Source organism: Chondrus crispus, genomic scaffold (assembly GCF_000350225.1).
Source record: "Chondrus crispus Stackhouse genomic scaffold, scaffold_166, whole genome shotgun sequence".
Lineage (NCBI taxonomy): Eukaryota > Rhodophyta > Florideophyceae > Gigartinales > Gigartinaceae > Chondrus > Chondrus crispus.
The window spans coordinates 72,027-96,244 of NW_005179033.1; the positions used below are offsets into that span (position 1 = coordinate 72,027).

The 24,218-nt window shown below is 51.0% G+C and overlaps 2 protein-coding genes; one reads left to right on the forward strand and one right to left on the reverse strand.

The window, feature by feature from the left end:
* Positions 1 to 10,315: 10,315 nt before the first annotated feature.
* On the reverse strand, positions 10,316 to 12,214 carry CHC_T00002971001 (hypothetical protein). XM_005714029.1 is given in 2 exon segments: positions 10,316 to 11,878; positions 11,879 to 12,214. 1 exon segment carries the CDS (start codon positions 12,212 to 12,214, stop codon positions 11,879 to 11,881), a length of 336 nt encoding a protein of 111 aa, XP_005714086.1. The 3' UTR covers positions 10,316 to 11,878.
* Positions 12,215 to 23,739: 11,525 nt separating this feature from the next.
* The window catches only part of CHC_T00002972001 (hypothetical protein), a 747-nt gene continuing 268 nt past the window's right edge, over positions 23,740 to 24,218 (forward strand). Inside the window, exon 1 of the mRNA XM_005714030.1 lies at positions 23,740 to 24,218. This exon is cut by the window's right edge and continues 268 nt beyond it. Coding sequence (XP_005714087.1) covers positions 23,740 to 24,218 — 479 coding nt within the window.

Here is a 24,218-nt window from a genome sequence, read left to right on the forward strand (position 1 = left end):
TGTTTTAATTCAGCGGCCTTCTTGTCTAGATATTCTCGGAGTTTCGTTTCCGTTAAGCCATCGTAGTCATCGGCTCCTTCGATGAACCCAAGGTCGAGAGCCGACTCCAGCTGCTCTGAATCTACACATAACTTTATGTTTACTGGTGTGACAGGCTCTGTGGTGACACCGTCACCGGTTAGCTGGGCTGCCCGAGATGTCAATTCTTTGCAGTAAGCGTCGTATCTGCGTAGAAATACCCTGATGGACTCTGCATCGAGTCGCAGCAAATGAGGGTGGTCGATAGAGGTACCCACAAATTTGGCGCCGCGCGGAACAGGCGCCTCGGATGCACTGTACATCTTCGGTGTAGAACTGCAGAGAGCGTGCTCTCCGTCTGAGGTGTGATAGGTTCCGTAAATACCTGGTGCAGGTCAGTCGGAACAGCGTGCAGCAAAAACACGTGCTCGGCGTTTATGCGAAGTGATCACTGTGCTAGCCTGCGCGTCTTTGTCGTGCAGCTAGGAAGTGGGGTAAGGCCGGTAGAGCCGTTGTAGAGCGATGCTGTGCGGTAGCATGCCCCTCTTTACTATGTGTCGTAAGAGAAGGAGACTATATACTAATCTATCGTAAAGGGATTCAGAACACGAGTGGAGGCAGCGAGTGCTGGAGAGCGATATATGCCTGTGAAACTGGTTGGCTTTACTGTGATACTGTACTCATGCGATCTGACTTGCATTTCACTGTGCCACTGTGTTGGTGGCCTAATTGCCCAGATGAGCAATTCACCGTGCTACTGTAGTTGTTTGGGGCTAGAGCAAGGATGCTCTGATGTACGATGCCCGAGAAGAAGTGCAATTCAGTACTGGATGTGCGATGCACGAAAAGAAGAGCAATTCAGTACAATTCGCAGGACTAAGCTCAATTCACTACCGACAGTGTCTGCACTCGAATGTAATTCACCGACACCGACAGTGTCTGCACTCGAATGCAATTCACCGACAGTGTGCTAAGATAATGGAAGCAATTCACAGATGCCACAATACACTCTCTATCAATAAGTACGTGACCACTTAGCAGTAGAGTAACCAGCTGAACATGGAAGAACCAACCTGAATGATCCAAGACCACAGTAAACGTCTCGATACCTGACGATCACTGATTAAAGAACAGTTACCGATCTTTTATTGTTATGGGCCCAGACCTGCCCTCACGACCAAGATTCTCTTGGGACTACCGCAATGTTCCCTGGACGGATGGAAGAGGGGATCAAGAACCCTACAGAAATGCTGTGAATCTTTGGAAATCATTTCATGATAAGCTACCCGTTACCAACAGCAACAAAGTACCCGCTGAGCTCCAAGGAATTATGCTACAATCACAGCTGTACGGAAGGGCTCTAGACCTCTCCAAGAAGATACCCTCTGCAACAGTCCAATCCGCAGATGGCGTAGATGCTATCGTTAATGCTGTCTACAAACGAGATCCACTTGCTGTAATCAGCAACGTTTACCAGCTATTTTTGCAGGTTCTTAGCACCAAACGTGGTGATTCAGAGACTTTCCTGAACTTTGAGTCTCGTTTTGAAGCTCAAGTATCGAAGTTCAACGCACAGTCTACTACAGTACAGCTACCGGATGCTCTTGTAAGCTTCATGCTATTGGCCAACTCTAATGTTGACAGTAGTCAACGTGTCTCTGTTCTAGCTGCCGCCTCGCCCCGTTCTGGGGAGTATGATCCCGGAGACTCCACTGATGACTTTTTAAAGGCCATTACTTACAATTCTGTGCCCGCAGTCGTTCGTCAATGTGACAAGCCGAAAGGAAGTTCGTCCACTGATACCATCTTTAAGACCCCACTTCGTGCCAACTCCGCCAGGACCCCGCACCGTGCCCAGCGCAAACGTTTGACGCCTGAGCAGCTTGCCGATCTCAAATCTAAGAGTACCTGTCGCAAATGTCATGAAAAAGGACACTGGGAGGCAGATCACGGTCCAGATGGTAAATACAGTCCCCATAAAAAGGGTTATTCATCAGGTAACGCCCATGGGTACTCCGATAAAAAGCCCTCCAAGTCTGTCACTTTCAACATGGTTAAGCTGAATGCTGATACGCACACTGATACAAATAACTCAGCCTCGTCCGACGGACCCCTCCTGGACGACGGAGCACCCTATAGTGGCATGGGTGAGAAGGAATTCGCCTTACTTTTTAAAACTCTGCTACCGTCGTAGAATGGAATATATGAAAAGCTCCCTGATACTGTGTCCAGATTTCCGTACTGGCAGTACGGTTCTGGAGAACACTCAAGCCAGTCTCGTAAGATAATTGGCTCCGTTGTACTAAATGCTATCACTGATCAAGGGTCTACTGTAACCATTCGTCATTTGATCATTGAAGGCTCCTCCCAGTGGGTTGTCGGTCGCAACGTTACCCGACACTGCAACATACAACACATTGGAAAGAACGCTCTTGTCCTTCCCGGTTCTGAAACGCGCACCATATCTCTCGCTGATCGTGGGTTCCACAGCTACATACCCTTTCAGACCTTCGCTACTTCCAGAACAGACTGGAATGATACTGATACCCTTCGACGCATATACTGTGCTACTCTACATGTCAATAAAGTGACCAACCGCCCATGGGGGGAACTCAAGGCTATTGTAGACAAGGTCCACCACCACGTCTGTGGACACTCGAATTATGATGATATTAAGCTTCTCTTGCAGAGAAACAATATCTGGAACAGTGATGTCAAGAAGTATCTATCAACAATCCTTGACTCGTGTGAAAGCTGTACAGCAATTCAAGAACCTCAAGGACAGCGCCCGGTTTCTCTCAGTGCTATGTCAAGGGAGTTCAACCAAGTAGTTTGTGTTGATCATCTATTCCTTGGCCAGCACAAAGTGTTCCACATTATGGATTCTGTATCACGCTACTCTGCCGGAGCTGTGGTCCCCGATACTAAAATGGAAACCTCCGTCATCGCATTTGAGTCCAACTGGATTACTCCGTTCTGGACTCCTCACACTGTTCTCTATGATCCAGCCTTTCGCAACATTGAGTTTGAAGGTTACCTTAAGAAGCTTGGGGTTGTCCCACGACCCATTCCCCCACGTCGTCACAACAAGAATGCCCTTGAATCCAAGCACAGGGTGATCCGAGATATATATCTGCGACTTCGAGCTGCTAATAATGATACTAATGACATGCGTGATGAGCTCTTTATTGTGCAGGCTCTGCGCATCTCCAACGATCTGTATGGCAGTGATGTCATGTCCGCGCACGAACTTGCAAAAGGCTACACGCGTACTGTAACCGCTGATCAGTTCCCCGTTACTGTGCCCCCCGATATCCTGACTGCACACGAGGCACTTCTCGCCAAGCGTAAACTAACACTGATCCTGAGGTCGAAGGCTGTAAAGGACGTCCCCGTACAAGTTGGTGACCTCGTCCAGATATATGTGAAAGAACAAAATCAGAAACGTGGAGCGTGGTCTTCCTCCAAGCCTGTCCTGGCGTATGACCACCCGTCTCGCACCGTCACTGTTGCTGGCAAAAATGGCAAGCAAAGGCGTGCTGCTCTCGAAGATATTAGACATGCCCTCCCCGAGAGCGCTCTTGCTGCTGCCGTCCAAGATTCACTTGATGAACTAGAGCAATCCCTCAGTGCTGCAATTGATCATATACCCAGTGAAAGCTATACTCATACAGCCGTACCATGGACTGCAGTGACTACCCAGTCCCCTGATCCTCAGCATGAACAGGATGTTGACTCGTTGGGAATTTTTGATGTGTCTGTGCCCACGCATGGGCAAAACTAAGAAGAAGATGCCCTTCTTTATGTCCCAACCCAAACTGCTACCCCCCGTGATGAACGTCTATCCGACCCAGCTACCAGCATCCACCCAATAGAAACTCGTCAGAGCGCTGCGCTTAGCTCTCATGAAGTAGAGCTATCCCCTGGTACAGAATTGACAACACAGGAGAAGGATGTTGCTCAACTGTACTTTAATCGGTTTCAGCACAAAGAATTTCTCCTAAACCAGTCCGAAGGACTGCCTTCATTCATTACTACCAATGCGTATAAGAAGGAAGAGGAAACCTTTAAAAAGGCTGTCAAAGAAGTTCACGTATCCAAAGTCCCTTTAGACTCTAATGTCATCACGAGTCATGTACTGTACAAGATCAAATTGCTTGATGATGACTCGCTCCTGTGCAAGGCTCGCATTGCACCGCATGGAAATAAGGACAGAGATAAACACCTCCTCAAGACTGACGCGCAGACTTGCCCTCCGCTTGGATTCAGGATCCTCCTTTCTATTTGTGTCATATACCAATGGTCTCTAGCAAAGGTAGATATCAAATCTGCATTCCTGCAGACAGGGTCAGCTCTCCGTGATGTCTACGTCGTTCCCCCGCGCGAATGTGGGAAGCGAGGATTTTATTGGCTATTGTTGACGGCTGCGTATGGGCTAGTGAATGCCAATGCCAAGTGGCAAGAACACAGTGACACTTTCCTCCGAGATCTTGGCTTTTTACAACTGGTCCATGTACCACAGCTATTCTACAAAAAGACAAAGGGTCAGCTACAGATGCTAGCAGTCAAGGTTGTGGACGATATTCTTATTGCAGCGTTCACGGTTCACCTGGATACTTTTGTGGACCAAGTTTCGGACAGGTACAAGGTCGGAACAATCGTTAAGGGACCCGGTTCATTTAATTTCTTTGGACTAACGATCAGTCAAGATGATGAAGGTCACATTGAAGTGTCCGGCAATGAAAAGCTCCTTGCTCTCCAACAGTACCCTTTATCTCGTCCTCGCCGCAAGGAATTGGAAGATTGTCTGAATGCTGTTGAAAGCTTTTCTTTCAGCTCTATGAATGGATCTCTAGGCTTTATAGGCACTGCAGCCAGCCCCTTTTGTGCATTCGCAACCAGTTACCTTCAGCAGCGTCGTGCTGATCCCCTGGTCAAAGATATTGTACTCCAGAACAACATGCTCCGTCAGCTACATCGACTAGGCTCTACAATTACACTGAAGCGCCCCATACACAAAGGCGAATACCCTCTAAACGTTCTGGTGTTCTCTGATGCTGCCAGAGCAAACTCTAATGGACAGCTTGCGTACATAGGTGGACTAGTTATCGGAAAAATTGAAAAAGATGCTGTGTTTCACACGCTGACCTGGGCTTCTCAAAAATCCAAACGTCCGACGGAGTCTGTTGGAGCAGCTGAAACACTTGCTGCGGGAATAGCGATTGATGAAGGAAAAGCACTCGTTCAATCGTACCGCAATCTGCTTGATGTCGAGGTTAATTTGGTTATAGCTGTCGACTCGAAAGACCTATACGATTCTCTTTCGACATGCCGCAATGCTATCGACAAGTCTATCCGGGCTGATGTTAATCTCATCCGCTACGAATTTGAAACCCATAAGATCAACCGCATGGTATGGATTCCCGGCAAGATAAACCCTGCAGATGCCATAACTAAGCCTGATAGCCCGCTATGTGAAACCCTACAGCTCATGATGTTCTCAGGTATCATCCCCATCGACTTCAGTGTTTCACAATACCGAGATAGCGAACAATTCTTAGGATAAGTCCTCCTCTTCTAAAGGGGGTGAGTGTGAAACTGGTTGGCTTTACTGTGATACTGTACTCATGCGATCTGACTTGCATTTCACTGTGCCACTGTGTTGGTGGCCTAATTGCCCAGATGAGCAATTCACCGTGCTACTGTAGTTGTTTGGGGCTAGAGCAAGGATGCTCTGATGTACGATGCCCGAGAAGAAGTGCAATTCAGTACTGGATGTGCGATGCACGAAAAGAAGAGCAATTCAGTACAATTCGCAGGACTAAGCTCAATTCACTACCGACAGTGTCTGCACTCGAATGTAATTCACCGACACCGACAGTGTCTGCACTCGAATGCAATTCACCGACAGTGTGCTAAGATAATGGAAGCAATTCACAGATGCCACAATACACTCTCTATCAATAAGTACGTGACCACTTAGCAGTAGAGTAACCAGCTGAACATGGAAGAACCAACCTGAATGATCCAAGACCACAGTAAACGTCTCGATACCTGACGATCACTGATTAAAGAACAGTTACCGATCTTTTATTATGCCATGAAAGAGGTGCAAAATGCAATTGTAGCTGAAGTTGCAGCTGTGCATGACGCGAAAGAGATGGAAGCTCGAATGCTCCCGGAGCGACGGGATGATCTCGGAGTTGCCATATTTGGCTCCACGCCATATTTGGCTACAATGTACCACAGCAGGAGCGGGTGTCTAAGTGGAATGAAACCAAACCAGGCCTGTATCTGGATGGGATGACGTTCTATCTAACTCCTTGCTCAGCACAAGAAAAGGTGTTACATGCCCCACTAAGAGCCAAAGCGCTAAAGTTCATTGCGTCTGGGGGTGGGTCTCTCGCCGCGGAGTTGACGCGGCGCGTAAACTATGTGGTGCTAATCCGAGCGCCAGTACTACGCACGAAGATCGCTGAGCTGGAGCGAGCGCAGCGCATGGGCGTAGCAGTGGTCTCTCTTGAGTGGCTTGAACGCTGCGTGGTGAAGCAGTGCGTCGTGGAAGACGAGGAAGTGGATCGGTACGACTGGGACGCGGAGGAGCCGAACGAGCGGTCGACGCAGTTCCGGCCGCAGGCGGACTTCCACTCGCGGCTGTTTGTGGGGATGCGATGCGCGCTCGGTCCGCTGGCGCTGTACGACACGGGGGCGGTGGCGGCGGTGGCGCGGAAGCTACAACGCGGGAGGGGCAAGGTACTTACACATGACGCGCGGGGCGTGGCGACGAGCGAGGTGGCGACGCACGTAGTGTGCGGGGAGTCGCTCTCCGCGGGCGGGCGACGCGCGGTAGAGACAGCGCAGAAGGTGAACTCTCACGTGGTGATCGTGACGACTACGTGGATCGACGCGTGCTTGCAGGAAGAGCGGTTGGTGCCCGTGACGGACTGCGTACTTTTTGCGCCCGTGCCGCACGAGACGCCGCTGCGCGAGATGCTAAGAAGGAAAGTGTCCGTGACGATCACGGGGCACCAGATGTCGGCGGAGAGGGAGCCCAATCGGCGGAGGGACGTGCTCGCGCGGCTGACGAGGGGGCTCGGGGTGGGGTATAGCGAACGGATGACGAAGGGGAAGACGACGCATTTGATCGCGGACGCGCGCACGCCGACAAGGAGCGAGAAGATTGAAAAGGCGAAACGATGGGGGATCGCGATCGTGTCGTACAAGTGGTTTCTGGCGTGTGCGGAAGCAGGAGACATTGTGGACGCCGGGGACTATGCGCCCGACGAAGCGGACGACAAGGACGCGCTGGTAGAGGAGGTGGACGCGGAGATAGCCGTGGAGGCGCTTGAGGCCACGGTGGCAACACAAGCCGGACGGGCGCGGTCGACAGCGCGGGCGCGGCGTGGGAAAGAAGCGGAAGGCAAGTTGTTGGGGTCTGTCAAGACGGGTGCGGCGCGGCGGTCGCCACGGCTGAGCAAGGTGCAGGCGCGGACGGGGGCGGGGGCTGAGGGGGGGAGCGAGGCGGGGGAGCAGCTGTTCCGACGGTTCACGGACGGGCTGCTCAAATCGCGGATGCGGGACGAGGGGGCGGGGAACGAGGGCGAGGTGGGGACGGCGCCTCGGCGGCGGTCGGCGCGGTCGCGGTCCGTGTCGCTGGACGCGCACGACGCTGAGGAGGAAAGGGGGTGGAGCTTGGACGCTAGCCAGAGTCAGATCATCGTGCACCGCGACCTGACCCCGCCGCCGACGCCCAACGGGAAGAGGGGGGGCGGGAAAAGCATGCCACCGCGCGCGGCGAAGAGAAGGCGGCAACGGGAATAAACAAACCCGGGAGATCAGCATGCCGTATATTTTTGAGACACCGATTACACCATGCGACAACACAGGCCTCCATATCCAGCACCACCCCGTTCCCCTCACACCCCGTTCCCCTCATAAGGAGAAGTGAACACGTGTACTTTACAGAAAAAAAGTGAACACGTGTAATAACGAGTCTCCTTTTTTCTTGCTTATTGTTTACACTTAGACTAACGTCTAGGAACATTTTGACCAATCACGCTGTGTACAGCTAGAAAAAACAATATCGATCACAGCAATGAATGCAATGAGAATGTCTACCCCGTCTTCCGCCCCGTCCACTATTTTCTCCAATCACCCACAACGTTCTCCAATTCCTGCGTCTCCCTGGACCGCCTTCTCTGGCGCGGAACCCCGCTCGGCACCGCGTCCATCTTCGAGCTCAGCGGCGTCGCCGGCGCGGGCACGACCCAGATTCACCTGCAGCTCTCGCTCATGGCGGCCGCCCCGGCCGAGCACGGCGCCGCTGCCACCGGCGCCATCGTTGCCTTCACGGAAGGGGCTTCCACATTTTACCCGCCCGCCCCACTCGGATGACATTCGTCTTTCCCCCATCCGCCATCCACCATCACACCTCTCCCGCCCCTGTCCGTGCTCCCTGCCGCCGGCCCCGTCGCTGCATATTCAAGCATCCCAAATTCACCTCAACAATACCATCTGCCCCATCATCCTCGCTCAGGCCTAGACTCTTACCCAACTCAATACCGGTCGCCCTCCCTTTCCGTTCCTCCTCTCAGTCCGCCGGAACACTACTCAACAAATTATCAAAACTTCCGCACACTGTCCAAGTCCCCGGTTGCCCCGTGGCACCAGCCAGCCAAAGTGCATTGCCCCACCGAGTTTGCAGCTCCGGTGCAGTTGTCGATGTCTGCCTATCACGAAGTGAATCAAACCACATCCCTTCAACAATCAGAGAAAGGAACCTTCCCTCACACCCAACCTTACTCAGTACAGGCTGACACAAACAGGACACCCCCGGCAGCAGGCGGCTACTACAACGACGGCACACCCATCCAGCGAATGGGGCCTCCTCTCAAGCGAGAATCATTTTTAACGATAGGTGCACTCTCGTCCGCAGGGGCGGGCCCTCTACACAAGCACCGCAAAATCCCGAAACGGATGTAAAATCACCAGTGAAGAAGACGATCAAAACAGATCGCGGAATTCGAGATGTTTACGAGTGCCCGTATCTGAACTGCAAGCGGAGGTAAACAGAACAAAGTAATATGAAGGCACACATGCAAATGCACACTGGCCAGAAGCCTTACGTGTGTAAGAATAAGGGTTGCATGAAGGCGTTTCGATGGAAGTCAAGTCTGACATATCATGAAAAGCTCTACATGTGAAATCGAGACCTTTTAAATGCTCGCCATGTAGACGGTCCTTTGTGGAGAAACGGAAGTTAAAGATGGATTTTGATTTATACCTGGTGAATCGAAGACACAGGGAGCGAGGAAAGCAAGGTGATGAGGGTTGTTTGTAATACTAGCGAAGGGCAGAAGAGATGAATGGATGTTGGTTCGATGTGCAACTTGGGGAGGTAGGCTTGACTATTTTCTCTATTGCGAACATTGCGCAGTAGTTTTTACATGGTTGCGAGCAGTAGCTAGATAGACGAATGCGTTGAATCTTGCGACTGGCATAGCCCTGAGTCTTCTCAGGCAAAAGATGTACATATTAAAAACAAGATATGCCAGTTTCCGTCTTTCTAAATGTTTTGAATCAGGTTTGTCTTGTATGTCGTCGTGTATGTATCAGCCATTGTCAAAACAGTCTACGTCGTTTACCGATGTCCGTGCACATTGTGCAGGGCATATTGATATGTGAGTTCGATATGCGGCGAAGGCGACAAAACCTTGTAACTGGTGCACCGGGGGCACTGAAAAAATATATATATATTCTATGGATGCGGCATAGAGATATTGTGAAAGATATCGACTAATCGCAAGCAAATGAAAAAGGGGCGAACGCTACAAGGCATCGGCAAGGCGGCCCGTCCCAAAGCGAGCCTCTGCGGCAAGTGGAGCTGGGGATAGCAGTGGTAAGAGAAGAAGGGTTGTGGAATCTTACCCGGATGGAATCTCTCCGGTATCAATTGCGATGTACTGGTGTGGTGATGGCGGATAAGCACGGAAAGAGCTGGGCGGAAGAGGGTGCGGAAGAGGGTGCGGAAGAGGGTGCGGAAGAGGGTGCGGAAGAGGGTGAGGGTTGCGCGGAGGAGCTTGCGGATGAGGGGGGAGGGGGGTGCGGGTACGGAGCGGGGGCATGTGTGTCGTTTTCGTCCATTCGTGACCCTCACCAGTGGTCCGGCCCATCACTTTCGAAATATTATAATGTCCATAATAGCATCGCAAAGATCTTTCACAAACATGAACGACCCTGCTACTTTTTGTTTATATGTTTAATAACTTTTACGATTTTTTTCGGCAAACATGACTGGTTGCATTGCTGTTTTATATATAGTTATCAATTCGCAAAAATTGAATCTCTGGAAGACTGAATATTATTGTTCCAGAATTTAACGCCTTTGTAGTGACGTGGTCACAAGCAGAACTGGACTTACAGTGACAGGTATTTCCCGTAGCGATTCCATCATGCTTCGTCCACTGTTGGCAGTGGCGCACCAATGATATTTAAACGAATAAAAATGCGCTACAACACGGCATACCAGGCGAGCTGGGTCATAGACGCAACACCAGGGGCAAAAATGAGACGGGGCCAGGGCCAGAACGTCTCGGAGCGGATGACCGCGCAGGACCTATTCTCCTGATCGCGACTCTGTCAACGGCCTTCAACTGTCAGCAGGGTCCGGCGACGCGGAGTAACGCCGTTTCGAAGACCTGCCATGCCGGTGCGAGACAACGATGTTTGATGAAAGAAGCCGGTGATCAATTTTCGATATGAATGGCATGGCGGCGTTGAAACCAAGGCCGGCGCGGGGCGGGGGATAGGTAAGCAGCCGCGCCAGGGCGTCTCCAGAAGGCAATGCGGGGAAGCAGGATGGGGGGGGCGCGGAAAGCGTGGGCAACAACTTGCATCTTGAGCACGGTGCCGATGACGGCCTTGCGCAGACGGCCACCGCGCTCGCGCGCCGGCGCTGCGAGAACAACCCAGGCCGGGCCTGTGATGGACACATTGATAGGGTTTCTATCTGGTCCCCTCTCTTGTCCGATTTCCAGCAATGTTTGGTTAGTAGCCACGGTTGTGGCTGCTGCATGGATAGGGTTTCTATCTGGTCCCCTCTCTTGCGGGCTGATCTCCAGCAATATTTGGTTAGTTTGGTTAGTAGCCACAGATGTGGGTGCGGTATGGGTTCCCTGCGCGTCGGGCGTGGAGCTGGACTCGAGAACGACGTGAGGCGGGTTAGTTGGAACATTAACGTAGGGATGAGACTCGTGGCGCTTCTCAATGTTAGTAGCCACGGTTGTGGCTGCTGCATGGATAGGGTTTCTATCTGGTCCCCTCTCTTGCGGGCTGATCTCCAGCAATATTTGGTTAGTTTGGTTAGTAGCCACGGATGTGGGTGCGGCATGGGTTCCCTGCGAGTCGGGCGTAGAGCTGAGCTTGAGAACGACGTGAGGCGGGTTGGTTGGGGGGCGCTTGTCAATTGGTAAAGCGAGTTCCCGTATAGCGGCCGTTTGATTTGCCTGTCCTTCAGCGCTGGCGAAAAATTTGATGAGCGCAAGCAGTTCGTTGTCAAGCTTTGCAGCGACGTCGAACTGCTTAGTGATCCACTCGCTGACGGTTTTCGCGCGCACAAAGCGATATCGAGGAGTTTCGAGCCTTGCAGATATGCTTTTCATGTCGGTGTACACCTCGTGCATGTTTTCGGAAATTGATTGAAGTTGGTGGTCAAAGTCGTCGAGGACGTTTTCGGAAAATTTCATTTTGTTTTCCTTCCAGATAGTGTGCACGCGTTCGACGCGGGCCTTGACGCCGTCAAAACGGCAGGAGAGACCCCTGACAAGCTGTGGGTTATTGCAGGCCTTGTCGAAGCGGTCCTTCACGTCACGGCAGTAGGCGGAAAGTTTCTCCGCGATGGAGATGACGTCGCCAATGGAGACCATGACTTGGTTGCAGGTTGGATGTGACTGGGGTGCCCTTGGCGCGGCGAGTAGAGCTGGTGCGCATGGACGTTAGTTCCGATGGGCAGTGTCGCCAAGTGCTCGCTCTTGAACGGCGTTGTTGGTTGTGTTTCGCTGCTGCAGAGTACTACGGCAATGCAGGGAAATCGCGCAGGGGAGACCGAGCACCAAAGAGATGACGAAACCGCAGAGGACGCCGCGAACGTAGGGATCGTTCGGCCTCGGCCATAAACGATATTTGTTTTCTGGGACATTAAAGAGTTGGAAACGGGTGCCGCTTGCTACCCATGGGTACGTCATCATTTGGCAATTTGGCGGACGTGGCGAAATGGGTCCATCCAGACACTGCCAGATTACCAAAAATCAGCGTGCCAGCCAATGAGATAGTTTTGATGGAGCAGCTCCAGCAAGGACAACTAGGGAAATAGACGCCGCCGGATCCAAGTAGGATCCGGCGGCATCTATGACAAGGGCCGAATGCAAACACCATCCAGCGGCAAGCACCACGTGCCCTGCTTCCCGCCCGTGCGCGGCGATGCACACACCCCCTACCCCGCCGCCCGCTCGGCGCGCGTCCGAATGCGCGTCGCCGCCTCCGTCGCGAGCGCCATAACCTCGACGCGTCGCGCCGTGCCTCCGCCTCGCTGCTGGCTGTGATCGGACGGCCTATCGCGGTCGGTCTGTCACTGGGGGCCGCTTGTTTCCCAGTGAAGTTATTCGTAGTTTTACGATGGTTGCATGGTCAGTGGGACATCAGCTAAACAGGATCCAACAAGCTACAGTAGAGTAGGGCGAATCAAACATTAAAAAAAGGAAAAATAAAAGAAAGAGAAAAGACATGATGAAAAAGGAGACACGGCACGAGGGCGGCAGTGCCGGGGATGGGTGGGAGAGAAATAGAGATGGGGAGGAGAGAAGCAGACGTGGGGAGGAGAGGAAGCGGGAAATTTAGAACAGCTCGACGGAAAGTCCTTTGTTAGGACTGGCCCTGGCCCTCTGGCCCTGAGGGCCAGTCCTAACAAAGGAATTTTCTCTCGTTTTCCTTTCCCTCGCCCCGTTTTTATTGAATTCTTCACTAAAATCGGAAGCACAGTGCTGTAGTTTTTACTGTAATGCCATCTCATAGTTCCACTCCTCGGAAATGGAACAGAGTCTGGACGGTCTGCAGATCCATGCAGCATGAAAGGTACAGCAACGCCTCCTCGCGCATGCACATGGCCCAGTCTGACTCCCTGTAGCTCGACAAAAGCAAAGCTAGACGACGTGTTGCTATAATGAGGTCCCTCGATGTGCATGACCAAAATGGTCATGATAGATCAGCAACCGCCAGTTTCCAACACAGTCCTCCCCAGCACTCCCTTTCCTTCGTCAGGGTTTCAAACTTCTTCTCTACCAATGAAGTTAAGTCCAGAAAGCCACCGCCGAATTGAGCTCGTCCTATTGCGAATGCGGCGTAGAAGGATGTTTTTGTACCTGCTCGCGGCTGCGGCAATTCTTCTCAATTCCAAAAAAGACAAGAAAACGCGGAAAGTACGCCTGGAATTGCGTTTGCGGGAACAACTGACGTTTGAAAATTTTACTCTGGTTTATGATGACGCTTTGTTCTGTAGGGCTTTCAGAATGCCACGCCAAGCGTTTCATGAATTGCCTAGTAGCGTTAGGCAGTCTCTCCAGAAGAATATCGAAATGGGACGACGGGCAAAACGACCGACCATTCCACCGGATGTACGCCTTGCCGTGACGCTGAGGATGATGGCTGGCGCAAGTTATCCAGACTTAATGGGTACTTATCAGATTTCTAAGACATTAGTTTACAATGTGTTTCATTCTACGTGTACAGTATTGTCAGAAAGATTGCAGCTGCCCGGGTTGCCGTCCACAGTGTCTGGTTTACGTCACTCGGCAAAAACTTTCAAGATGTCTCGTAATCCCCCGTCTCCGTTTTCTGGTTGCGTTGGCGCTTTGAACGGTATAGCCATCAAAATCAAGAAGCCCGCGTGGTGCCACGCACCGAGCACTTTCTTTTGTAGAAAGCTTTATTATTTTTTACCTGTGCAGGCTGTAGTTGACGCTGACTATAGAGTTTTATGCTGCTCGGCGCGTTGCGTAGGTTCAACTCATGACTCTGTGGCCCACACTGGATCGGCACTTGGGCATTATCTAGAATCTGGCAAGTTGCATTTCGAGTGTTGTATATCGGGGGATGAGGCATATGTTTGTACGGAGTCTCTGATTACGCCCTTTCCTGCAGCCACTGCGACGGACGCGGAAGACGCATTTAATTATTATCATTCTTCCTTCCGAATGCATGTAGATCAAGCTATTGGAATGCTAGTCGGTAAGTGGAGGCTCTTGAGGCAACTCAGTTTTTCGCTACACACTAACGCGCGTTTAATTGTTCTTTCTATGAAGTTGCATACTTTTGTTCTCGATCGTGCAGATGTGAGGATTACGAGAAGTTTTACTGGGGAAGAATTGGCCGAACTGGAGGGCGATGAGCAGGGTTGGTATCGCAGGGTGAAGGATGACGCCGCAGAGATTGTGACGAATACCAACGAAGAGCGCCGTGAGCTGTCTAGAAAACGGAGGAGCATGGTTGACATTATAGAAAAAAGGGGCCTATCGAGACCACCGGCGATAGATGCAGAGGGCCTCCGAAAAAGAAGTCGAAAGTAGATAGCCTGTGTTTTTACGTTGTCATCGTGGCCGAAACTAGCGTGGGTTGGCGGTGGGAACGCGCAAGTCCTATCAAGGCTCGGTCTCCTCGTTGGGCTTGCTAGCGCGTGTAGTCTAGGATGCAGGTCACTGCCACTACCTTAAAGAGCCGCCATGCCGCATGCATCGGAAGACTGTGAAAAGCCGCGGTTTCGAGCCTCCTATTCTCGACCTTCTGCTTGCGGAGGGGGGTCAATCCTCCGGCACCCTTCGCAGTCACCGTATCACCAACGCACGCGGCCTTTTATCGCATACATGAGCAGTTCGGGGCCGTCCAGGTCGCCTTGTCCTGGCTGTTTATGTAAAACATGAATTGCAGTTCTACAAATTGGTTCCGTGGGCCAAATATTACGTCTGATCACACGTGCGCAGTGTGCTGATCTCAGATGATTCTTGACGCACCTTGACGCACGTAGATTCTCAGCAACTGTGACTTTGGAGCACAATTCGAGCCTGCATATGTCAGGCTTCCCTCCCGTAGAATATAAATAGGCAATAGGCAAAGGTCCTAACATGACGAGAGGAGAAGAAAACTAAACCGAACCAAGACCTCATTACCCCGAACCGTCTCTCCCTCCTCTGATCTGCCCGAACCAACAACCCGAACCACTATCTTACCCCTTGGTACTGTACCCTGATCCTTCTTTGTTATGGGCCCAGACATGCCCTCACGTCCGAAGTTCTCTTGGGACGTACGCAGCGTGCCGTGGACAGATGGGATGGGAGATCAAGAACAGTACAAAAATGCTGTTCTATTGTGGAAGGCATTTCATGACAGGCCGCCCGAGGCCAATAGCAACAAGATTCCAGGTGAAATCCAAGGGATTATGCTACAGTCGCAGCTGTATGGAAGAGATCTTGACCTCTCTAAAAGAATCCCGAGCACAACAATACAGTCGAACGAAGGTGTATCTGAAATTGTCAAGACTGTTTACAAAAGGGACCCACTAGCGGTAATCAGTGATGTGTATCAGACGTTCCAACAGGTCATGAGCACAAAACGTGGCCTGAATGAGTCATTCAAGAACTTTGAGTCACGCTTTGAGGCCCAAGTTTCAAAGTACAATTCTTTGTCTACAAAAGCACAACTCCCAGACGCTCTTGTAACCTTCGTGCTCCTTGCTAACTCTAATGTTGACAGCAGCCAACGTGTATCTGTCCTGGCTGCGGCCGCTCCTCGGAGTGGCGAGTACGGCCCTGATGACACAACTGACGAACTTCTGAAATCCGTTTCGTATGATGCTGTAGCAGGTGTTGTTCGTCAGTGCGACAAGCCTAAGGGAGCAGATCTGAATGATCAGAATGGATTTAGTCATGGAACCACCGCCCTACAAGCCCATTACGCTAGTGCTCCTTATGCTAATTCCAAGAACAAGTACTCGCGCCGTGGCTACAATAAGCCCAAAGCGAAGTTGAGCCCTAAAGACTTTGCTGAAATGAAAAGCAAAAGCACGTGCCACAAATGTGGAAGTATCGGACATTGGGCCTCTGATCACGCATCAGGCGGCAGTTAACACAGCTCCAAACATGAGACAGAAGCACAGAAGAAACACTCTGAACAAAAACCCAAGAACGTACTGTCCTTTAACAAGTCGCACTTTGGCAATATTGCGACTGCATCTAACAACTGTTCTAATGGCCCCCTTCTGTATGATGCTGCTCCGTATAGCGGCATGGGAAGGATGAATTTGAGTTACTCGCACCGATCCTACTTCCCAATTGGAATGGTGAGTATGACCCTTTGCCCGAATCCGTCTTCAACCGCCCGTACTGGCAGCACGGTTCAGGTGATCAGGCAAGTGAATCTCAACGCATAATTGGATCTGTGATGCTGTTTGCCAAGACTGACAAAGGAAATAGTGTTGACATCCGACATTTAATTATTGAAGGCTCCTCTCAATGGCTCATCGGCAAAAATGTTACCAAGCACTGTAACATAGCGCATATTGGTAGAAATGCCCTCGTTCTACCCGGATCAGACAAGGAGACCATCTCTCTCGTTGACTCAGACGTGCACAGTTATATCCCTTTCAATGTCTTCGCGCCAGATGCTACATGTCTAAACGAAGCAAGTGCCACCCGTGCATTTTGTGCAACCATGCGTGTTGACGCCAATGACCAAACAGCCCGTCCATGGAACGAACTAAAATCAATTGTCGACAAGGTACACCACCATGTGTGTGAACATTCTAACTTTGAGGACATCAAGCTGCTACTGTCACGCAATAAGATCTGGAACCCCGATGTTCAGAAGTACCTGGCTCATTTACTGGACTGTTGCCCGGATTGCACTGCTGTCCAAGCTCCGAAAGGGCAGAGACCTGTCTCTCTCCGCAGTATGTCTCGAGAGTTCAACGACGTCGTGTGTGTGGACCACTTCTTCTTGGACTCAGAAAAGGTGTTTCATATCATGGACAGCTCCTCTCGATACTCAGCTGGTGAACCTGTGACCGACACGGGCATGCCGGCATCTATCATCGCGTTTGAAAAGCTATGGATAACTCCATTCTGGTGCCCACATACCATCCTTTATGACCCTGCTTTCCGCAATCAACTGTTTGAAGACTATGTTACCAAAATTGGCATACATCTACGGCCTATTCCTCCACGCCGTCACAACAAAAATGTACTGGAATCCAAACACCGCGTCATAAGAACCATCTATCTCCGACTGAAGCACTCCAACGGTAATTTACCCTCCCTCTCCTCGTTACACAGGCCCTCCGCATTTCTAATGATCTTTACGGAAGTGACGTCTTGTCCGCTCACGAGCTTACAAATGGCTATACCCGTCCTGTCACCTCTGACCAGGCCCCTGTCACAGTCTCGAATGAAATAACAGAGGCACACAAAGCTTTACTAGCAAAGCGCAAGCTCACATTGCTGATGCGATCCAAGGCCGTTCGTGATATTCCCGTTAAAGTTGGTGACCATATTCAATTGTACTTGAAACAGTCGCATGAGAAACATGGAACCTAGACATCTACGAAACCTGTACTCGCTAATGACCATCCCTCTCGCACTGTCACTGTTGCAGGTTGTAACGGCAGGGTGCTACGTGCTGCTGTTGAAGATATTAGGCCTGCCCTGCCTCTAAATGAACTTGCCCATGTAATTCAGGAATCCCTCGACACTCTGGATCGCTCTCTTAGCGCAGCTGTGGATGGGAATGTCAGTGAACTGTACTCTAATTCTCCAACTGACCGAAATCCTCTACTCATCGACACCTCTCTCAACCCCGCTGAAGCAGCACCAGACCAAGAAGACGACTCATCCCTATCGTACTACACTTCTCCTACTCCAAATCACGACCCACTTCTGTACGTACCTCTGCCAGATGCATCTGACAGTACACCGGAACCGGAACTTAACAGCTCCAAAAACCCCGTAAGCGTGCATGGAATGACCACTCGCCGACAAAGCTCTCTGATGGCGCACGAAGTGGAACTCTTGCCTGGAACAGAACTAACCAGCCAGGAGAAGCATGTTACCGACCAGTACTTTGACATGTTTCACTCCAAGGAATTCTTGCTGCATCAAGCCGACGGCTTACCTACTTTTGTATTAACAAATGCATACCAGAAAGAACAGGACAATTTCAGAAAGGAAAAAAAAGACGTTCACGTCTCTCGAGTACCAAAAGAAGCCAACATTATCTCCAGCCATGTTTTATACAAAATCAAGACCCTTGATGACGGATCGCGGATGTGCAAGGCAAGAATTGCCCCCCAGGGCAACAAGGACAAGGACAAGGACCAGCTGAAGACTGATTCTCAGACTTGTCCTCCCGTTGGCTTCCGAATTTTACTTTCCCTTTTTGTGATCTTTCAGTGGTCTCTGACCAAGGTTGACATCAAGTCCGCCTTCCTTCAAACAGGTGCTACAAAACGTGACGTATATGTCGTACCGCCGCGAGAGTGTTCCCGACGTGGTTTTTATTGGCTGCTACTCACTGCTGCCTATAGACTCGTTAATGCTAACGCGAAATGGCAACAGCACAGTGACACATTCCTCTGCACCCTCGGTTTCAAGCAGCTTGTGTACGTCCCACAGTTGTTCTTCATGAAGGCCGATGGAAAACTTGCCCTCCTAGTGTCTATTTGACAAATCACCTCAAATGAGGCTATGTACTCTATTGAGGCGTCGTTTTCCAATCCCGCCAAAAGGCCTAAAACCCCAAACTGTTCCTAACGGTGAGCCATATACTTTCCTGCCATCTTTTCCTTACACTCAGCACCTGTTAACCATAGCATCTGGCCTATATTTGTCCAGAGACATACTAACGCTTGAGACGAGGAAGCTCAAAAATTTCTCAGTCCCAAAAATGGCCAAAGACAGTCGTCTCACTCGCGGCGCATATGTCAACTGCGTGGCACCACGGGTTCTACGCCCTAACGAAGCCCGCAACATATTTGGGACAGGCTACAAGTCCGTCAAGTTGGAAGGGCGTGTGCTGGAAGTGCTGCCAAAAATTGTGAATGGCAGAAAATACAACCATCTTCGATGTGTTTTTCTTATTAGAACTGGAAAAAGTATGCCACGTTGCCTCTTGGATCTGTCAAGGCAGGCCGCGTAGCGTCAATAGGGTGCGAACCAGACAAAGATCCACTGGACATCTTACAAAATGACTTTAGTGGCCAATCAGCACAACGTCCCTCTTCGCCCTCAACTTGAGCCCCCCCCCGATGAGCAACGATCATCACGCAGATGACGTGCATAACACACAACATAGCCCCACAGCCAGATCAACCCCGCCACTATCACCACCTTCAATTGGTCAGATTGAAATGTCCACCATTGGAGACAGCTCAGAATCCGAAACTTACGTGGCACATAATCAAAAATGGAAACTTGGAGCTTCAGGCGAGTCTCTGAATGGGGATGTTCGAAAGATTTCATGGAGTGTACTGTGCCCAGACGGAACTGTCATCAAGCAAGGGATCGCTCCTGAACACATGAAACCGTATGACTACTTTCTCGCCATGTTCCCAATTAGTCATCTTCCGCTTATTGTTTCACTTACAAACCACAACCTTTCGTGCTGAGAATTGCTTGGATACCTCTGCAGGCGAAATACTTAAGTTTATCGGTACACTTCTACTGATGAATAGGGTGAAGTTTTCTGAACGACGGGAGCTCTGGAGCCGGCAGTTCCATTCAGATTTTCTGAGCGTGCCAAATTTTTCAAGAGTGATGTCGCGGGTGAGGTTCGAGTCGCTACTACGCTGTATCAGATTTAGTCAGCAGTCTCAAGCACGCGCGGAGACATATACAGAAGAGCGTCAATGGCAGTTATGTGAAGGTTTCGTTGATGCTATTCACCAGCATCGTCTCCAGCATGTTACTCCGTCTAAGCTGCTGTATGTAGACGAGTCCATTTCACGCTGGTATGGGTTGGGAGGCTCATGGATTGACGTTGGATCGCCACATTATGTGGCCCTTGACCGCAAACCCGAGAACGGATTGGAAATTCAAAATATGGCTTGTGGCTGTTTAGGAATCATGCTGGGTCTAAAACTTGTGAAATATGCAGTCGAAACGGCACGTATCAGTAGCCAATCACATGAAGCACTTAACCATGGTACAAAAATATTGGTTGATTTATGTACGCCGTGGAATGACAAAGAGCGAATAGTATGTGATGATAGCTATTATGCATCGGTGGAGGCGGCGGAAACATTGCTGGAAAAATCTGCGATTTACTGGTGTCATCAAATCATGTACAAAAGATTTCCCATGGGATATTTCAATAATCAGCAGCTTTTCGAGAAGGGAAGCTATAAAAAGCTAATCAGTAACCTCCGGCTGAGTAGCGGTGAGCGAAAGGACATTGCAGCCGTTTGTTGGCTGGACCGGAAAAGACGACACTTTGTATCGACCGTCGGTAGTACTTCGCGTACTGTGCTGCAGGAAAGGGTAAGATGGCGTCAGTTTACAGATGGTGCGTGTCGGATGGTAGTTCAAGTTGAGATGCCGCAGTTGGCATTTCAATATTACGGTGCTTGTGATTCGATTGACAGACACAACCGCATCAAACAGGATAGCATTGATCTCGAAAAATCCGTGGAAACAAAGGACTGGAGTTTTAGGATGAACTGCTCACTTATTGGTGTGATAATAAGTGACGCTTTCGTACTGTACGAAGGAGGTCGCGGAGGACGTCCTGTCATGAAGAAGCATCAATTCTGGTGTGCATTGGCTACAGAACTAATTTGGAACAGGTTTGATGACACTGGGCTGCGGTGCAGAGATGGGTGGGAACCAATGGTTCCTAAAATGGTCCCTCGCAGCGGTACGGCTGCTCATCTTACTCCCACGAAAAAGCGCCGCAGGGATAGAGATGGAAATTTCAGGTCAGGTCGCCTTCAAAAGAAGTGCAAATTGTGTGCAAAGAAGAGTAAGTGGGTGTGTTCCTCCTGCTTAGATGATGCTGATAGGGAGTCTTTTATATGTCACTCACAAACAGAGCGAGACTGCTTCAAAAAGCATCTAAACAAATGCCATTAGCTACATATGGATTCAGTAAACTTTGGGAGAGCTGGTGGTATGTTACAGTTATATAGAAAGTTGTCAATAGTCGAATTGGTGCTTACTACATGTGCATATTTTCATTCTCTGCTCGACAAACAGACTAGGCGCGCGAAGTATCAGCTCGTTGACCTTGCAGAGGCGTTTCTGTCCATTAGTAATATTTCGTTCCTCCCCTGTCTTCGACGGTAAAGAAAGATGAACAGTCAAGGAGCGGTGTCCAGCTAGGGCGAGAGCAGTACGCGATGAGATTTCAATGGGCTCATTTGAGAATTTTTCGGACCTCAAATGGGACTATTTCAATGTCAAATAGACACTAGCAGTCAAAGTTGCAGATGACATCTTACTTTCAGGAACCAAAGAAGATCTGGAGCGCTTTGTTAATCAGATTTCTCAGAAATACAAGGTTGGCACAATTGTTTCTGGACCTGGGGCCTTCATGTTTTATGGACTATCAATCTCGCAGGAAGAAGACACTGTTAGAACTTCTGGTGATGAGAAATTGATGGCATTAGAGCCGTATTCGATGTCCCACCCCCGCCGCCAAGAACTGGAAGAGTCACTAAATGCGGTTGAACTGTTTTCGTATGGATCCCTCAACGGTTCCCTTGTATTTATTGGAAGCTCTTCAAGACCTTTTTGCTCTTTTGCTACCAGCTATTTGCGACAGCGCCGGCCTGATTCTCTTGTGAAGGATATTGTATGTCAAAACAATATGCTTCGCAAACTCAAGAAGCTAAGCACCACGATCACGATGTCTCGTCCACACGGCCAAGGGGACCTACCGCTAAGTATTTTAGTCTTCTCAGATGCAGGGAGGCTCAAGGAAAGCGACAGCGGCCAGCTTGGCTTTATAGCCGTTCTTGTCATCCGAAAAATTGATATCAACTCGGCGTTTCACACCTTAAGCTGGTTCTCTCACAAATCCCGTCGCCCTGTCAAATCAATTGGCGCCGCTGAAACGCTTGCCGCTGGTTCCGGTATTGACGAAGGGAAAGAGTTAGCTCAAGCGTACCAAGAACTTTTGGGTATCTAGATTGATCTCGTCATGGCTGTGGACTCAAAAGAGTTGTACGACTCCCTCTCTACATGCTGCAACGCTACTGACAGATCCATTCGCGCCGATGTGAACCTCATTCGGTATGAGTTTGAAACCAAGAATATCGCTCATATGATTTGGATTCCCGGACGTCTTAATCCTGCTGACCCGCTTACAAAACCCGACAGCCCTCTTTGCGATTCCCTACAGTTGATGATGTTCTCTGGCAAGCTCCCCTTTGACTTTAAAGAATCCCAACATCGTGACAGCGAACAATTCCTTGGCTAAGGGGGTTTTCAGAAGAGAGTGAATGTGAAACATGAACTGCAGTTCTACAAATTGGTGCGGTGGGCCAAATATTACGTCTGATCATACGTGCGCAGTGTGCTGATCTCAGAGGATCCTTGACGCACCTTGACGCACGTAGATTCTCAGCAACTGTGACTTTGGAGCACAATTCGAGCCTGCATATGTCAGGCTTCCCTGTTTAAGCCTTCGGTGGGGAGGCCCGCGTCCGCTGAGCCAGAATAGCTGTGGAGCACCTTTGTCTGGCCAAGCAATTGCTGGCAACAAGTCATCCAGCAACCATTGGTTGCTGGGGTTGGCAACCCCAGCCGGCCGTTGGTCACGCCTCACGCCCACACGTGTCCACATGTCGCACCCGGTGCGAGACTTCGTGGCGCGTTTATGTGCACAACTCGGCCCTCCCCCGCCTCGACGCCCACGTGAAATTTGCGACAGTCGTTTGCTAGCATTTTACACTCTGTTTAGGAAACGGAGCACCACCGGACGGCAGAAGGGTGCCCAGAGTTCAGCTTTTTGAAATCAAATGCCTCCTTGGCATCGATCATGAAATGGAGAGAAGCCGGGGAGGCTGCTCCCTAGTTCATGATCGATGATGAAGTGGCTTCGCCGAAATCCCTTTCCTGTGAACCACCCCGCCCTCGCTCCCTCCCCCCCGCCACCAACCCCCCTTCCCCCCCAAATATGACCACGTCCCCTCCTCCCCGCCACCCCCCTTCCCCTCAATATCCCCACGTCCCCTCCGCGCCACCCCCCCTTCCCCCCCAAAATCCCCACGTCCCCTCCTCCCCGCCACCCCTCCCTCGCGCCCGACCACCACGCCCCATCACCATCTTCCTCACCTCCTCAGTACCGTGACCAACACACATCCTCCGACATGCTTTTGTCCCCGCCACCGCGTCATCCTCCTAACATCGACACCGACATAGTCTCTCGCCGCACCCTCCATCCTTTCCATATCTTTCGTCTCATATCTCAATCCAGCCCCCTCCATCCCCCCCTCCCTCCTCCCATATTCCTTCCTCCCCTTCCTTTATTCCCGGCCCTAGGCGTGTCATGTCCGCATACCCACTTATCGCCTTGACCGTCAACTCGCCCCCGGGCTTGCCCGCCTTCACCACCAAGCGACTTGGCACAGAGCTTGCATATCACCCGGAGCTCTCCTGTGGGAACCCCGACAAATTCCATTTCGGCATGGACCCTACCTCTCACCACCACCACGACCACCCCGAGCCCTCCTCCCCGCAGCCCGCCGTCCCCGCGTGTAACGACCGCGCCGCCCCCGGCCCCAAGAAACCTCACCCCACCTCCCGCTCCACCGCCATGCACGACGCCGTGCGCGCCATCCAGCAAGACCCCGCCCTCTCCGAGTCCCAGCAGGCCGAGCGCATCCACAATCTCTTCGCTGGGGCCCGCCAGCGCGCCCTCAGCCGCGAACCCGACCACACCGGCCACCCCACCCGCCGCTTCTCCGGCAAGGGCGTTTCCAAGTGCTGCGAAAACTACGCGCGCAACAGCTGGCTCAAGGCCGCTTGCTGCGGCAAGTACTACCCTTGCAGACGCTGCCTCGATGAAGATGAGGACCACGAAATCGACCGCCACGCTGCAGAGCTGGTCGCCTGCATCGCCTGCGGCGACCAGGACAAGCCCGTCGCCGACAATTGCCGCTCGTG